The 17,914-nt window shown below is 36.4% G+C and overlaps 2 protein-coding genes across 4 annotated transcripts in view; one reads left to right on the top strand and one right to left on the bottom strand.

The window, feature by feature from the left end:
• LOC118739254 (ankyrin repeat and BTB/POZ domain-containing protein 2-like) overlaps positions 1–8,011 on the top strand; it is a 167,787-nt gene extending 159,776 nt beyond the window's left edge. Inside the window, exons 5-8 of one of the 3 annotated variants that reach the window (XM_036470473.1) lie at positions 61–424; positions 492–816; positions 876–1,200; positions 7,599–8,011. In XM_036470473.1, coding sequence (XP_036326366.1) covers positions 61–424; positions 492–816; positions 876–1,181 — 995 coding nt within the window. In that variant the 3' untranslated portion in view covers positions 1,182–1,200; positions 7,599–8,011. Of the gene's footprint in view, positions 1–60; positions 425–491; positions 817–875; positions 1,804–7,598 lie in introns of those variants that run through there. The other 2 variants (XM_036470472.1, XM_036470474.1) reach the window with 2 other exon arrangements.
• Positions 7,982–8,784, bottom strand: LOC118739255 (endocuticle structural glycoprotein SgAbd-9-like). Its single transcript, XM_036470475.1, has 2 exons — positions 8,739–8,784; positions 7,982–8,662 (listed from the first exon to the last, which is right to left on the bottom strand). Exons 1-2 carry the CDS (start codon positions 8,748–8,750, stop codon positions 8,162–8,164), a joined length of 513 nt encoding a protein of 170 aa, XP_036326368.1. The 5' UTR covers positions 8,751–8,784; the 3' UTR covers positions 7,982–8,161.
• Between the last annotated feature and the right edge of the window lie 9,130 nt (positions 8,785–17,914).

Genomic DNA, 17,914 nt, shown 5'->3' on the forward strand with positions numbered 1-17,914 from the left:
AGTAGATATATAATTCACTCAATATGTGAGATCGGCTAACCAAACATCTTTCCATGCCAGATATAACAATAGAACTGCGCACCCTAGGCGTACCCTGGACGCTGCATTGCTGGATGCACGCCTTGGCGGCTGCGCATGAGCTGCGCTTGGATGCGGTAATCGACCAACTGCTACAAGACTTCCTACAGGTCTGTCCTGACGACTACAGCGCGCAGTTTGTGAGCGAGTGCCTGCCGCTGCTCTTCAATATCTTCCGCTACAGTAAGAACGAGGGCACAACCCTTCTGCTGGCCGACATCTTCGCCACCTGCTTCGGCTGGGAGACTATCAAACCCATAAAAGAGCCTGCGCTGCAGTCGGTGAACAGCTCACGTATCGACCCGAAATTTGTCAACAATCCAGAGTTGAGCGATGTGACTTTCAGGTGAGAAAAAAAAAACCAACGAATTTAGAAAAGGAATGCGCGCCTAATAATTTTCGTTTGTTTTCAGAGTGGAGGGCAAAATTTTCTATGGTCACAAGATAGTGCTCGTAACCGCATCGCCGCGTTTCCAGAGCATGCTCAGCTCCAAGCTGAGTGAGGGAAACATGCCCACGGTGCAAATCAATGACATACGCTACCACATATTCCAGTTGGTCATGCATTATCTGTACAGCGGTGGCTGTGCTACACTGGAGGTCAGCAACGCTGACGTTTTGGAGCTGATGGCGGCGGCGAGCTTCTTTCAGCTGGAGGGCCTCCTGCGCTACACCGAGTCACGCTGCTCTGAGATGATCGACATCGACAATGTGGTGGCCATGTACATACATGCGAAGGTAGGAGTGTATATTTATCTAAGCTGAGTTAAAATTTTATTTAACATTTGCTGTCGTAGGTTTACAACGCCAGCAAACTACTCGAGTACTGCCAGGGCTTCTTGTTGCAGAATATGGTCGCTCTTCTCACCTATGACGATTCGGTAAAGCGTTTGCTCTTCGCCAAAAAGATACCCAATCACGATGTGCTCTCAGGTCTGCTGCACACGCTACAACAACGCATCAAGCAACGCAAGCCTGTAGGTGTGGGCAATTTCCGCCAACAGCTAAGCTCGCCACCGCCCAGCAGTGGAGGCGCACATTTGTTGAGCAGCAGTATGGGCAACAGTGGCGGGGGTGGAAGTCTGGGCGCTGCTAAGAAGTAAAATTTGACGCATTGGGAATGTAAAATAGCGACATTTAAAGGCTTACAAATATTTAACGAAGTGAAAATATGTAGATTTAGTATTTTTGAAAAAAAAAAAACTGAAAAGTGAAAAATTAATTATATGCGGCGTAGTTACAGTTATACTTATATGAATATGGTATATAAAAATAATTATAAATGCTAGTACACATACTATTTTCATTATTTTTTATAAGCGGATTTCAAAATTTTCGAAAAAAAAGTTTGTTCTTCCACGAATACAATTCACCCCATCCGAAAAGCGATAGCTAAAACACACTATTTGCTTTCGATGCGCAACGAATACTAACATCTTTGAGTCTAAATTGTATTTATAAACAATTATGTTAACTGCTCAAAGCAATATATTCGTAAGCTTTTTATAGTCTTTAGTACTTGCGAAATTTTCAAATAGCCACCATCATTCCATGTACGAAGCTTTTGTTTGTAGTTTATAGCGAAATTTAGAAGCAATCTTGTATGTATGTATATTTAGTTTAATCCCAGTTTTATACTCTAAATAAATAAATTAAAGATATCAACAAAATTGTCTACTTCCTCACTGGATATGCTGTGAATGCTGAATGAAGCAATACACACCTACACCCACCTATTTTTTGAGCTAAAGTAAGCATCATAATACTTCCGCAAAGTGCACGGTACCATCACAGCACTTAACGATATCAATACAGTGAAACCCGCTTAAGTACCGCCACCCACCCACCCTCGCTTAAGTACCTAACCCGCTTAAGTAAACAACATTTTTGGGCCCCGTGAATATTTTAATGTTATCTGAAGAAAATCCCTCTTTTAAGTACCTCCCGCCTATTTACCCAACCCGCCTAATTACCTAAATTTTTCGTACCCCATTTAACATTTCGCTTCTAATTTTCCTCTTTTAAGTGCTCCCGCAACACGTTCGGCAAAAAAAATTAAAAAAAAACGGTAATTTTTAGCCACTTGAAAATTGCCCATTATTACACTAAACTTGAATGGGTATAAACATTTCTGAGAAAAAATTTGAAATTTTGATGAAAATTTGATGCATTTTTTTCAGTGTTCTAAAAAAATGCTAAGCTTAGATTTGTATGGTATTTATTTGTTAGGGAATGAACTGATTTTTAATTGGAAAAGTTTAAACATTAATAAATAAACATAGGTGGCAAACAACATCATTTTGAATTGGTTCCGAAATGATAGATACCTATGTCCAACACTGTATGTCCATATGTATAAATATGTATAATCAATGACTTTAAGGAATTGAATTCTTGTAAAAATTACATAAAATTTCTTTATCGATTTCTTTTTTAATTTTTGTTTATGTATTTGTGTGTTTAAATAATGTTACGCATAGTTTTAAACTACGTATACTTCATTAAATGTTCATGTTTTATTCAACAAGAAGCTTAACTACATCACTAACTATGTTCGCTTAAGGTACTCAACGGGTTCTTTTAAGTACCCATCCCGTCTAAGTACCTCAAAAAGCTGACATTATTCGTGAGGTACTTAAGTGGGTTTTACTGTACTCCGAAAACTCACGGCATTAAACGCAGCTGCTCTTGCGATAGGACTGTTTTTTAGGGTTAGACTTGAAAAGTATCCTCTAATAGCCGCTAAAATCATCCAACAAAGGGTATAGTTATCGCTAGCAAATCTTCTCTTTTCAGGGAATACGATGCAGGGGCGATCTTGTTACTACCGTACTTGACATGCTACCTGGGGTTGTGCGAGTCTATGCGAGTTTAAAAACAAATTGAACATAAATAAGCGAGACGACAATTGTCCATACATTTTAACATAAACTAAAATTTGTAGACAATAAGAAATAAAATAAACGCTGAGTTAACAACAAAACCTAAGTTAGTGCGAATACAAAAATGTTGTTGCTTGGTTGACCGCCAAATGTCGATTCTGCTGAGCGGCAGAGAAAAGCAAAGAATAATGGTCTAATTATGGCAACTTAACGTTACTTACGTCACTCTCTTAAAAATTCAGTTAAATGGGTATTGCTTATAATTGAACAGCCGAAACTTAACGTAACTTAATGCCACGTCGAAATCTGTTTAATGTTGGTTCTCTAAGTTCTACGTTCCGTTGAGTTAAGTTGCCATAATCAGGCTTTTACAGGCTAACCTAATATTCGCGGCTTGCGGTTAGGTACGCAATTTGTATTTTTGCGTCAACTGAAATTGGCTTGCGAGCGTTTGCATTTGATTTCAAATCAAAATGTCACGCAGAACAAAAATTGAAAATTGAATTGGCTTCATATGCACGCCTTTCAATTTCGGTTGTCTTACAACGTCAGAAAAAAATATCAAAAATCATCGGGATATTGCTGAAACTTGCACTTTTATTTAATGGACTACAAAACTGCAAACTTAGAATCTTTCTAAAAATTCTGAATTAAATGCTTGTTGTTGCGAAAACTTACTTTTTCCTACTGCGTACTCACAATAGAATTCAGCGGTTTGTAAATATTTCTCACTGCCCTTATTTTAATTTTTTAGGGGCTTTTAATTTTCACTATTTCTATTTTTTTTTTTGTATTTTATGATTGTGCCAAAACAGGATGAATTGTGCCAAAAGTGCCTCTGTGAATGAAAGTGCCAAAACTAGCACTATTGTGCCTACTTTTCCATCACTGATATGAACACACGATCACACGATATCTACACTGTAGGTTTGTTGTTGTGCGTTAGAACTAAATTGCGATAAACGTGAGCGCAATTGTCGGTGTCCGTTTTATAGTTCATCCTTTTGTGATTAGGGGTGTTCATAATATGTAGCATCTCTAAAACATAGCGTTTATTATAGATTTTCTCTTCTTGCAAGATTGCTACTTTATCAAGGTCGGGATAATGTCCCGTATCCTGGCAATGAGATGACAAGGCTGTCTTATTGTCCGCCGAATTATTCCTCAACTTAATGTTTGATTTGTGAGCGGAAATCCTTGTCTTTAATTTCGATTTTGTTGTCCCCACATATACCATATCGTATACGTGGGACGGGTTGCCACTACATGCAATTCTATAAGTGACATCAGAATTATTGGAATTTTATCTTTGGTATTGGAGTAAATTTGTTTCAACGTATTGTCATAAGCAAACGCTATGCGGAAATTGTCCTTGTCATATATTTTTGAGTATTTAATTCTCTCAGATAATCCTGGTACATATGTTGCCGATTTACAAATTTTTTTGTTCCCGTCACTGTTTGATTTTTCTTTACCGGTCTGGACAGAAAAGTCGCGGATAAGCTTATTAATTGAGCAATGTGGAAATTCATTTTTCCGCAGGATATCTTTGATAGTGGCAATGTGTTTCTTATAATAATTTTCATCACTTATCGTGAGAACTCTTGTTATAAAATTTTTGGCGGTATTCCGAATTATTTTCTTCTCATGTTTCGAGTTAAAATGAATGAGCCTCCCTGATGCTGTCGGTTTCTTGTACCAGTCAATTGTTAATGTGTTACTTTTCCTTATTATTAGGGTGTCCAGGTAGGGTAATTGTCCTTATTTTTCCTATTTCTAATGTAAATTTTATTTTCTTGTTGCAATTGTTTAGTGTGTTAAGCATTTGTCAATATTTTCTGTTTTAGCAATTGCAAATATGTCATCGACATATTTTATTTATTTATTTTTATTTATTTAGCGGGGGAACCCATAGGCATTCCTGACTTTTGCTCGTAGATCTTGTCGTTATATTTTAAATAGCGATTCTCTTTAATACAAAATTTCAATATGGTTAAGAAAAGGTCTTTGGTTAGAGATGAATGTTCTTGTATTGAACTCCACTTGGAATCCATTATCTCTATGGCTAAATCCACGGGTATGCTTGGAAAAAAATGTAATTCAATCAACTGCTAAAACAGCAAAAATATTTTTATACCCGAGCGCACTTGTGCACAAGGGTATTATAACTTTGTCCACATAACGGTTGTTTGTAACTGGCAAAACGAATCGAGATAGATAAGGACAAATGTATACATAAATGATCAGAATGAAAAAAGAAATCGATTAAGCGGTGACTGTCTGTCCGTCCATCCGTCTGTCCGTCTGTGCACACTATAACTCGAGTAAAAATTTAGATATCTCACCGAAACTTGGTATGTGTACTTCTTTTTACCGTAGGACGAAAATTGGCAAAGTCGGACAATAACAACGCCTACCTCCCATATAACGGTAGTTTTCAGAAATACGAAAACTGCGAGATTTTAGTAAATACTGAAGATTATTCACTCAAAATTTATACATGCTTGCAATGATTTTTAGACAAAAAATAAGAATATAATGCATTTTTGGAAAATGGGCGTAGCCACGCCTACTTATAATTACATGTGTATATTTCGGTAACGGCTCAACCAATTTCTCCCAAACTTGGCTCGGTTGTTGGCCTTGGTGCAGTATATCAAACTCCTGAAAATTTTTAAAATCCAACAATAACCACGCCCACATTCCATGTAACGGTTATTTTGAGATATACGAAATCTTCAATAAATCAGTAAATACTGAAATACTACGTTCATCAAAAAAATTTGAAAAATGGGCGGGGCACCGCCCACTTATGACAACATATGTGTATCTCGGTAACCGTTTGATCAATTTGTAACAAACTCGGTATGATTTTCGGGCTTGCCAAGTGAAAACCAAACGCTGAGATATATTGGAGTAAAATTACGCCAACTTTTTATACAACGGTAAATTTCAGAAATGCGAGAAATTTCGATATTTCGAAATTTAAGGACGAATTTACACAAAATTGATACTAACAACAATCCCTTGAAAAGAAGTAACATCATTATGGAATTTTGGAAATGGTCGTAATACCGCCCATATATAACTATAAAAGTTTATCGAAGATATTTGAAATAGGGGTAAAACCATCCCTGCTTACCATGTAACGGTAGTTTTCGGAACGGTAAAAACAACTATTTTTGTTAATACTTGCGCCGGGTATCTAAAGTTCCGAACTTATAATTTTTTACTTGTTTCTTTTAATGCTATACAGAGCTCGGGGCAATGCAACATATACCAAAAAATTTTCATCAAAATTTCAAATGTTTCTTAGAATAAATTTAAGTTTCTTTGTAATTTTAAGTATAATAAAGTGCAAGTTTCAAGTCGCTAAAAAATAAAGTTGATTTTTGAGAACTTTCTTTGTCGAGGGTGTTGCGCATAAGCAAAATCTACATATTTTTATATGAAATAAAAAATCGCAACGCCCGCGTCAAGAAAAAAATTCTCAAAAATCAACGGTAATTTTGAGAGATTTTAAACTTGCACTTTATAACACCAAAATTTGATGCACTTGTAGCATTTTTTTAAGAAATCCAATGAAAAAAATTTGGGGTTTTTGCTGTTGAAAGAGCTTTTTTTTATAAAAAAAAATAAGTAAAATTTGGTATGGAAAATACGTGGGACGTTTCAAAAGTTCTGGGAATACAGCTATAATTTATATTTTTATTGGGCTTTGTACCACAATAAAAATATTAAAAATAAATGTTAATAAGCCACAATAACATTGACAAATATATAATTTTTATAATTTTGTTAATTTTCGTCAATCTTACAATGTAGTTTCTCAACATTAATCTCGATTTAACTGAATACATTTATCCCAAGGATAAACTAATTTCTTAAGCCAAGCTCAAAGAACTTTTTCGGTGTATCCACCTATTTTTAGCACGTTTTACGTCAGTTAAACTTTCAAATCGAACACCCCGTAAGGATTATTTCAAATCTGCGAACAGATGATAGTCACTGAGTGCAAGTTCCGGGGGGAATAAGGTGGGTGCGGAAACAATTCCCATCGTAAATCGGTCGAAACATCATTCGTTTTTCTTGCGGTGTGTCGTCTTGCATTATCCTCTTGCAATAATGAACGCTTATGCAACTTTCCAGGCCGTTGTTTTGACAAGTGCCTGTAGCAGTGGTCCGCTGTATAATTGCTGATGTTTTCACACCTTCTTCCCACAAAATAAAAATTATTGCTCTTTGAGATTTTGCTGCGTCTTCCATGGTTACAAAAACAGTGCTATGAAAACGCGTCTATATCAGTCCAACACTTAAATCAGACTGCACAATATTGCACTAGATAGTTGCATAAACATGTCAAGACTTGTCTGGCTGCAACAACATTGCCTCTAAGTTCTGCGTAATCTAATTTTAGCACAATTCCCAGAACTTAGAAAACATCCCCGTATAAACAAATAAAGTCGTCAAAACGTCAAGGTACTTATTCGTATTTTTGGCGCTGGCTGTGTATAAATTAATATACACTTTGCTATAGTTATGAAGCTACATATTTTTAGGCTTATTTTTTAACATAAGCATTAGAGCTCTATTGATCACACATTGCGTCTGTAACCTTTTCATGTTGTATAATTTTAGGCCACACTACTTTTCAGCTAGAGAATTTTGGAATAAAGGGTAGCGATTTTCAGAATGGCAATGCAGGAACTTGTTGGAAAGTTATTGAAGCCGAAAATATTCTAAACAGACCCAGGGAGGGAGAGCCAGGGCGTCATCTAATCCCATGTATAATGGAAGATCGAAAATCTTAATACGACTGAGCTTGATTGATAACCTCAGTGCAACTTCTTAACGAAAGATCAACTGCAAGTCGACACGATTTATCGTCAAACTACAGCAACAGTATTCAGTATTTGGAGACAACTCGCAATCACCAGAAATACGCTAACATATGTTGAGTTGCGCCTAAAAATACGCAGCATAAATTTAACAACAGAAGCAATTGTGTGAAAAAGTCTTTTTATTCTCGTTTGCAGCAAATCAAAAGATGCTAAATGTTAAGTTAAATAAAAAATAAAAATTAAAAACAAAAACAAAAAAAAGGTACTTTCATTCTTTCACATCCAACTGCACTGTGATAGCGTTTACCCCGTTCTTCCCTCTTGACCAATTTTCTTCACATTTCCATGCGTGTTTCTAGCTCATTGCATCTGCGTCATGTCACTCCATACGCCACCAACAACCGGCGACTGTGGCATCGACTCATGCTCTTCCACCACGCGCGGCAGTTGACTATTCTGTTTTGCCGCTGCGGAAATTTGCGGCATAATATTGTTGCCATGCGGCACGAAACCGCGATCGTCGGCTTTGTAGAGAACGACCACCTCCTTGCCATTGGCATCAAAGTACGAGTAGCTGCCAGTGATCTTCAAGTGTTGATTTTTGCTGCCTGGATGGACTACGACAGCGCTTTCCTGTCGGAAAGAGCCATCCTCGCCGCGATAGTAAAAGTTATAGGCGCCATCAGTAGATTGTTTTAGGCCGGCTTCCAATATGCCGACCACTGGTGCTCTCATTTCCACCGGCGGCGCTGGCACATTGTCGACAGGTGGCGCTCTCAGTTCCATGGCAGGCTCAATGGTTGCCATTTGCTGGTCGATGGGCGCGGCGTACGCGAAAGCGAGCAGTGCGGTTAAGCAGATCTGAGTGGGAGATAAAAATTTTATTAATTTCTGTTTTAAGGACTTTGAAAGGATTTAATTTTTGGGAGCTGCTTACGTATCGAAACATTTTCTTGGGACTTCTTTGCTGCGAAGTAGTTTGCTTGGCTTTAACTTTACAAATATGCTTCAGGTTTGGCCTTGTGCACTTTTTATACCCAAAAAATGTGTGGAAAAAGAAGGCATTTAATTTCTTGGCCATGACAGGCCATTCCAGTGTTATTTTTAGAATTCACTCGGCATTCAAATGTTTTTTTAATTGTACTTAAATCCAGTTCTTGGTTAAGTTCTTGAGCTGAGTTTGTTATTTGGCCAAATTATGCACTGAGCAAAATAGTCTTCAAGTACTGGTACAATTGACTTATGTGCAGGAAAGCGGGTCACTCATCTGCCTTGGCTAAACATTGTTTGGCACCGTAATAAAATACTTTAGGGATGCGCTGTTATACAAATTTATTTTTGAATGATGTTTATTTTAGATTTACAAAAAAAAATAAAAAATCGAACGTAAGCATGCGATATGCATTACGTCACTGCATCATTGGCTAACACATCCGACATTTACAAATGCACATATTAACATAAACACAACCACACTTAGCATATAACTACTTTTATTTAGCGTACATACATGTGTTTCCAATCGCACGTATTGGCAAAATTTCAAACAAATCTAAATGAATTTGAAAATTTACTTCTCAGTGTGCAGTAATTGACGCATCTTCACAGCATTGCTGCGAAGTCGCATGCAATCAAAATCAACCACTGAATGGTGAAACAAGAAGAAAGAGAGCAAAAGAATCACAACAACCATGCGGCAACTCCAGTATGTACTACGTGAGCAATTGACTGCTCGATTTGGCTGCTTTTCTGGTTGCCTGCGGAGGCGGAGTGCAAATATTTTGCATAAATGTACGCAAATTTTTACATTTGTAATTCATTGTTACTGTGACTAAACAAATTAAATATTTGCCTGCAGATCTTTTTGACGTAAAAAATGGATTTACATCAAATTCACAAGAAAATATCTAAGTTTGGTTTTGTTCTTCATTTAAATATGACAGAATGCAATAAAAACACGAACATAAAAAACCGAAGCAGAGTAATTTATAAGGACAAGCCGAAAAAATCGGTGATAGGCCAGATAAGGCTCTCTAGGGTTCATAGGTACCTTTTTTTTGTCGGAAGCAAGCACAAAACAACGCGTGTAGTACGTGCAGACTACTTAGATGCCGCCCATTGTACTGCTTTCCTGTCCATTTTAATCTGTTTTAAATCTGCATGACTTACGAATAAACGAAGTTGGTTGGGTGTCAGCTGTTCACCTCTCAACACATCGCGGCCAAATGCCTCATACATAATTCTTGCAAAGGCTGGGCAGAAGCACAAAAAGGGTTCCACCGTCTCACCCTCCTCAGGGCAGAATAGGCAAATGGAGTTGTCATGTACGCCTATCACAGTCAGGTTATACTGCGAAGTGACCTGTCAGCGGTCCAACAAGTTATCTGCAGTCCCGTCTGCTCAGTGAGAGCAAAAACTAGGTATACCTTCTGAGATTGAAGGCAAGATGAGTTTTGTCCACCTGCAGCCCTTCGATGCCTCACAGTCATTTCTGAGCGAAGTATTCACCCAGCTTCTGTTGGTGGCTTCGATGGCCGAAGTGGGTAGTGCTATAAGTGGTTGCAGACCGAGGAATGCCTGGTCTGAGCCAACTCCGGCCAAATGGTCAGATGTCTCATTACCAGGTACTCTCGAGTGACCTGGCACCCAGACTGAAGCAAGCTCGCTGTTTTTGCCAACATAATTTAGTCGAGACTTGCATTGCCGAACTAGTTTGGAAGTAGTTAGAGGGCTGGCCACTGCCTTAAGTGCAGCTTGGCTGTCACTGCAGGCACGTAAACTTCTTCCTCTCGACCTATTTTCCACCACGTAGTCCACGGCCTTGAGGATTGCAAATACCTTTAATACCGAAGCATACTACCCAAGAAAAGAGTTAAGCTTATCCCCATTTACTTCGATAAAGACCTCAGATCCTGACGCGCAGAATCAGTATTGGAGCCATAAGCGAATATTCGACAATGTGTGCGTCCGGGCCAAGTGCTGGTATTAAACCAGCGTTCAGCCTCAGGGAACTCAACATTATAGAAGCTAAAGTCTAGAAAAAAGAAGTCTGATGAGAAGATGTGGTGATCTCCGAAATAGCTGCTATAACTTCTACCGCTTAGACTTTGTTGCTTTTTCAATTTTTCCTAACAAACAATCGTGGTACAAAGCTCAATAAAAACATTAAAAATAAAATGTTAATAAGCCACAATAACATTGGCATTATAGAATATCTTCAACAAAGGCAACGGTGGCATACTATCCTGTGGCATTGAAAAGACAGATCTCTGCCGCCAGCAATTTCCGCATCGCCCCACTCAGTGTTATACCAACATCCGTTTCCTTTTAGTCTACAGACTTCCCCATGTATGAAGACACAAAGGGACGCTAAGCGCAGCGCCAGGTGTTATAGAGAAAGCTCCCGTACAGCAAACGGCAATAGTTGTTTGAAATTTAGCCGGCGGACTATTCTATGCAAGTTCTACGGCCCTGTTCGCGTGGACGACGGGTATAGGAGAGGAAGTAATTACGAACTGTTTGAGGTTTTTAACGACATTGACATAGTTAATAGGCTTGCGCTGGCTTGGACATGTTGTACGCAGTGCACGGACTTTACCACTTTATTGGTAGATCTAGCAACATTTTAACGATGTTATATTTTCTACCATTTTTGCTACCAAAGGCTAAAATTCTATCCAAGCAAAGAGATTTAAATGAAAATACGTATTTTGTCATCGAACACACCTTAAATAAAAATGAAAAGTTAAGTGAATAATTGTTTCAGCCTCCCTCCTCATCAATCAGGGCATAAGCGATCGAATGAAATTTTATACGAAATATCTTTTAGAGCATTCAGTAGTGAGTTCGCTTTTTCAATTCAAATTAAAATGGAGAAAAAACAGCTGCCATTCTATTTCATTTGATTCGAAACGAGTTTCGTTCGATAACGGGTTCCGTGCCCAGTTTCATGTATAGTTTTTTTGATGAATATTTTATTAATGTGAAATACATTTTTGTTGTTTTATATAAAAAATACTAATGCGTATTCATATTAGGTGATAGCGCAAGCACAAAAAAAAACACTAACAAACTATACGCGAATTACAACAAATACATGATATTGACATTAATAAATAGCCCGAACATAATGAAAACGACGTATACTAATGTAGATAGAACAACGTATTCTTATGTAGATAATTATTTTGGCGACGACTGTGGTTGTGGCCAGATTAGATCTATTTCTATTTTTCCAGCGACAGATAAGGTTCTTCCTCTTCTTTTATGTCAAACTCAAAATCATGTCGCCATCGACTAAGAGTTTAGATAATGAAGATACCAAATTGGAAGCTGTGGCCTGTAGCTGGGGATGCAAACGATGCATCGATGTTTTGTCCAAAAATATCTATGTTAACATCGATGTTTTGCTGGACCATACATCGTCGATACATCGTCTAGAAAAGTGAAAAACATCCACATCGTTTATTCACTCCGTTTGTAGCCCTGTTCGCGTACGCACTACCCAGTAAATCCAGTACTCATTTTATTGGTTTTATACTGGATAACGTTTTCGTACGCAAAAACTTGCAAGAAACTAACAAAAGAGGGGAAATTGAGAGAGCAACAAGTAATTTTTAGCAAAAAAAACACCGACTTCAACTCTCATAAAAAATATATATATATATATATATATATCTCATGATCCGCTGATCGGATCTTAACCAGATTAGTATGGGACCACCTCTGAGACACTACCTCTCCGATGCAACCGGAAATCGGTTGACGTGGTCCAAAGTTATGCGGTAACATACATAAAAAAAAAAATAAAAATATTCCGACGAACTGATAACCTCCTCCTTTTTTGGAAGTCGGTTAAAAATTACAGCTCAACTTGAAAGTTTTACTGGATTTTTACTGGCCAATTTTTTACTAGCAACTATTTGCTAGTAAGAAAAACAGCTGATGGCATGATGCTTAATGTAATTCACATTAACAAAATAATTGTTTGTGGTGCTTTTAGGGTTGCAATTGTCAAAATAAACCTATTTGAATATATAATAAGATGGGAAATACTAGTTAGTTCTTAGAAAATTGCATTGGATATTAACAAATTAATCAGCTGTTCATAAAACTAGCAACTTCTTACTGGTTTTGTGTTTTCGTCCTTTTTTGCATATTTCACTCATTGGGAGTAAATATTGGCTTACTCTCCGAAATTTGGTTACTGGCAAGTTGCTGGATATTTTTTGCTGGAGAATACGAAAACACAACTTGAATTATGCCGAGCGTTAAAAATTAAGGCGATTTTTAGCGGCTTTTTCTAAAAATTAGATAAAAATGTTAAAAATTAAGATAAAAATGTGTTGAATTTTTGAATGTTATGAAAGTAAGAAGCTATGAAAAAAGATTCTAGTTCTTTCGAGTTTAAAAAAAATTTCAGGCCACATTTTATTTCGTGTAGTAGATGAGAAACTAAAACATCGATAAAACATCAATGTATCGTTTCTATGACCGATGTTTTTTAACAAGGATGTTTGTTGTGGGAACATCGATGTTTTCAAATATCTATGTTTTTAAGAGCGATGTTGTATCTCTACTCGTAGCTCGTCATTTTCAATGTGTTCAGCACTTAAAAACCACCGAGGCGAAAATCCACCTGCTCTGGCAACACCATCTTATATGAATTCATCATGTTTTATCCTCTATGAGTTAAAACTATCTGATATTGTTTCTTTTAAAAAATCTACAAACTTCTACCATGTTTTGTATGTAAAATCTACCAATATTAATTTTTTCGAAGTCTTTGCATTTGATTAAATTAATCGATTGTTTTTGTTCAATTGTCGATTTAATTGTATCTTAGTTTTGTGTTTCATTGATCGATTAATTTTAAAATAATCGTAAAAATAATTCGAAGAAATATGAATCCTGTAGTAAAATCCATCCATCAAACAGTATTTTTTGCTAGCTGCATCAACTTTACTCCACCCGAGGATCAAAAAAAATAATTTCAAAGATCCGTTCATGATGATGATTTGGGTTCGCCCCAAGATGAAATGAGTTTTTATTTAAATTGTCAAGTCCTAGAAGTAAAGCGGAATATCATCGACGCTTGGGAGGAAATGAAAACTGTTTACCCAAAACTTTACGGACTTTCGAAAAACTTTTAAAGCTTTTGTTTTTGCAAACTTGATTAAATAATAAATAATTATCACCGCTAAAAATACTCGTTTTATTTTATTTAAGGCTAATTAATAAGAGGTTTCGAATTTTTTTAAGTGTTTTTGTGAATACTCACTGTAAAAAAGTGCCCTTAAAAATTCAATTCATCGATTATTTCTCAAAAATTTCAATTAATTGCAATTGATTTTTTTGGCTTGTGATTAGTTATATGCCTAATTAATCGACTATTTTATTTATTTTTACCATCCCTAGCCACAGCTATTTGTGAGCGCACACCAACAGCATGGGCTTGCCAGCGAATGGCCACTTTGTCAGCTGTCTGGAAAATGAAGAAATCGAGAGCATCGAGGCCTTTTCCACTGCCTGGTTGTGGCTAGGCTAACGCGGTGGTATCTCCGCTACTACTTCACGCTTCATTAGATAAACTATGCGGTTCTACTTCTATGTAAGCGGTCGCGATCAACATTGAGCCAATTAAGTGGTCTTACATGTCTATGCGTGCCTCCGTCCGCCAAAGTCTAAACTGATTTTTTGCCTCCCTTCAAGCTGCCTAAGTCAACGTCGCGACGTTCTTAAACAAAGAGTGTAGCAATATCCGCTGTCAGCCAATATCAGTTATCCGACTCTTTAGCCTCGTCGATCTCTTATATAATCTAAGTAAATATGTACTATATATGAATTCGATTTCCGATTATTTCTGCATCCAAAGTTGAGTTCAGTAAAGCATGCCAAATCTTTCCGCACATTGAATAAAGTCAATATTTTACCTATAATTTCGAATGATTTGGCAAGTATTTGGAAGTTTTATTGCACTTGCGTAAGTAAGTATACATACATACATATTAGGCTGGGTCGATTTTGTATGGGGGAAAATAAAAGGCATTTGACGGTATTGTAATAGTAATATTAGGTTGTCTTAGGTCTAAAGACCAATAGTTATTGGCCACGATAGACTAATTTAAAACTTATCTTTAGCCCGCGGAATTGATTCAAAGTGTATGCATTTCGAAAATGAAACATTGGCTCGTAATATCTATGAAACGCGTTTATTGTTATAAACAGGACGATATATCAAATTAGAGGTTTTTAAATTTAGTACCTAAAGTTCATATATAATTTTTCAATAAGACTACAAGTATTTAAGATATTGGGTAGGTTCAGAAGGCGCAGCAGTTGAGCGCAACCGTTGCTAAAAAAAAATCATGGATCGTTATACGTCTTCTGAACGGCTTGATACATTAGCTGTCAAATTCAACTCTCAGAGGTACACACCAACATGTTGTCTCAAATGATCAGAAAAATATTACGATCATTTAACACGCAACTGTTCAGTAGATCAGAAGTACACAGCAACGCGTTCAGAAGGTGCAATCGCAACAGTTACCGAGCTGTTGCGCCTTCTGAACGTGCCCATTGAGATAAATCTTACAAAAACGATAATTTTCCCTTATGCATTTTCAATTCTTCATTACTTCAGCAACCAAGTTAAGGAAGGAAATTTTTTTTAGAAAAAAACTAGATTCACGTAAGTTTTTCGATATAACTTTAGTAATTGTTACTCCATCGGTACGTAATGATTTGTGATAAGAATATGATGAAAATCATTCGGATTATAAAAAAATAAAAAATGTTTAACAAAGTTTTTTGTCAAGTTCCTATATTTGCAAATTTTTGTATTGTATGCATAAGCATAAGTAAACTGATTAGTGTTTCTAGAAGTTGTGCTTGTTCAGGGTTTCCATACTCATTTGCATACACAAAATTGCTCCACGATGATGGAAAATAATGGATTTTCTATTAGAGCTACCGAAATTGTTCCTAGATTTGCGAAAATTCGCGGACTAATATTAAAACAAGATTAGAATATTTGGAACCAGCGACTTAAATGCATCCCTGCAATATTACTGCTGCTCTCTTGTGACTATAGGCCAGTGCAATTATCAAGAGAACAATTTAAATTTTCTTGAAAACTGACAACTTTGAGATTAACGATAAGCTAAAGTGCTGCGATACATGACATTTTACTTTATCTTTTGCGTTAACGGGTTCATTATCTAATAATGCGCACCAAACCTTTTTGCTGAGCCCATTTTTAACAAGAATTGGTCTTATTCGAGTAGTTTGCTGTGTGTCACTTGGCGGTCGATGCGCGGGCTCTTACAATTAAAATAAAACTAACTAATATTTTGCAGGCTTGTTTTTGACTTAATAATACAATATATTTTCACTATTACCAAGGGATTTGAGACAAATTAGAATTTCGACCCGCCCTAATACACATATATAAGCATATGTGAAATATGTGCTATAATTTATAATTTCAAAACTATTTACATATTTAGATATAAGAAAGCAGAAATGCTCATGTTTTAGCATACTCGTACATTTGCTAAAATCAAACCCCCCCCCCCCCCCCTTTACACCCCTGCCATCTACCTTTAAATCTTTTTCTTTGTTTAAAATAATCAAATAATCGATTTCCTTTTCCACGCGTACGTGCAAATACGTACATGAATGTGTCATACTTATGTATATTTGTACGGGTATACATATGTACGGGCATCTGAAAAACCATCTGAAAAACATCAGAACATTTGTTTTGTTGATTTCTTTGCTTTCCTTCCCTGCATTGTTTCGATTAAACAAAATTACTTTTGCTTCCTCCTACCTCTACCTTTTCCTTAATATGTCCATCTCTCCTGCCGATGGCTTTGGTCTTTCTTACACACCGCCTTAGAATTTGGGCATTTTATTTTTAGCCCATCGTCGAATCAAATTTGCGGGCAGCCCGTAGTAAGCAATCAGGCCAGGTCGGTAGGCAGGCAGGCAGTCAACTAAATGCCCGATCGATTCAAAATTACTCGCTGCTTCTGATGCTATTTTTGGCATACCTTGCCGTAGGCTGCGTGCTGTGCACAACGCAAAATAATCAGACTTCCAGCAGCGCATCAGCCAGCAAAGGAGTGCAGAGGGCGTGCAATAATCGTCAAGTGCATGTGGTTGCCATGCATGTAGGTATGTATATACTACATATGTACATATCGCACACCGTCTTCAAAAGAGTCACAACTCAAAACTTAGCACTTTTCAAATTATGCGTTAAAAATGTACACAGAACTTTTATTTACCTTTCAGCAAAAGCTGGAACAAAATTTTTGTTATAATTAAAAAAAAAAACTCTAAGGTAAAGTCGCCCTTGCCCATATGACTATCATGTGCTAAGAAATAGTTTTTCGCATTTTCTGACAAACGTATTATTTTGAGTTGCGACTCTTTTGAAGACGGTGTGCGATATGTACACATACATATATGTACAGTAAGTGTCAGTCAAAACCGTACAGCAAATTTGTTTCCATATTTTAAAAATATTGTGTTTTATTCAAATTTTATTAATTTTAAATAAAAATATATTTCATTCTCCAATACAAAATACATAAAACTCAAAGTTTCTAAGTTTGTAACAATTAAAAAAAAATCGTCCAATTTTCATCAAAATTTCACACTTTTTTCAGAATTTTTAGAATTTTGTTTGGTATGCAGTTTTATAGCCCATTCAATTTTAGTACAATAAAATACAAGTTTGAAGTCGTTAAAGAATACCTTTGATTTTTGAAAAACTTTTTTATCAAGGATGTTGCACATTTTTTTCCTTATAAAACAGAATTTGTCCATGCGTTATATGGAAGAAAATGCGCAACGCAGTCAAAAAAAATAATTGTCAAAAATCAATGGCATTTTGTAGCGACTTCAAACTTGCATTTTATTATACTAAAATACATACCAAAAAAATGCTAAATATTCTGAATAAAAAGTGTGAAATTTTGATGAAAATTTTACGTTTTTTTAGTTGTTACAAAGTTCGAAGCTTTGAGATTTATAGATTTTGTTGTACTATATTTTTATTAAAACTTAATAAAATTCAAATATAATAAAATATTTTCAAAAACA

The sequence above is a fragment of the Rhagoletis pomonella genome, unplaced genomic scaffold, assembly GCF_013731165.1.
Source record: "Rhagoletis pomonella isolate Grant_MI unplaced genomic scaffold, Rhpom_1.0 Rhpom_scaffold_00005, whole genome shotgun sequence".
Lineage (NCBI taxonomy): Eukaryota > Metazoa > Arthropoda > Insecta > Diptera > Tephritidae > Rhagoletis > Rhagoletis pomonella.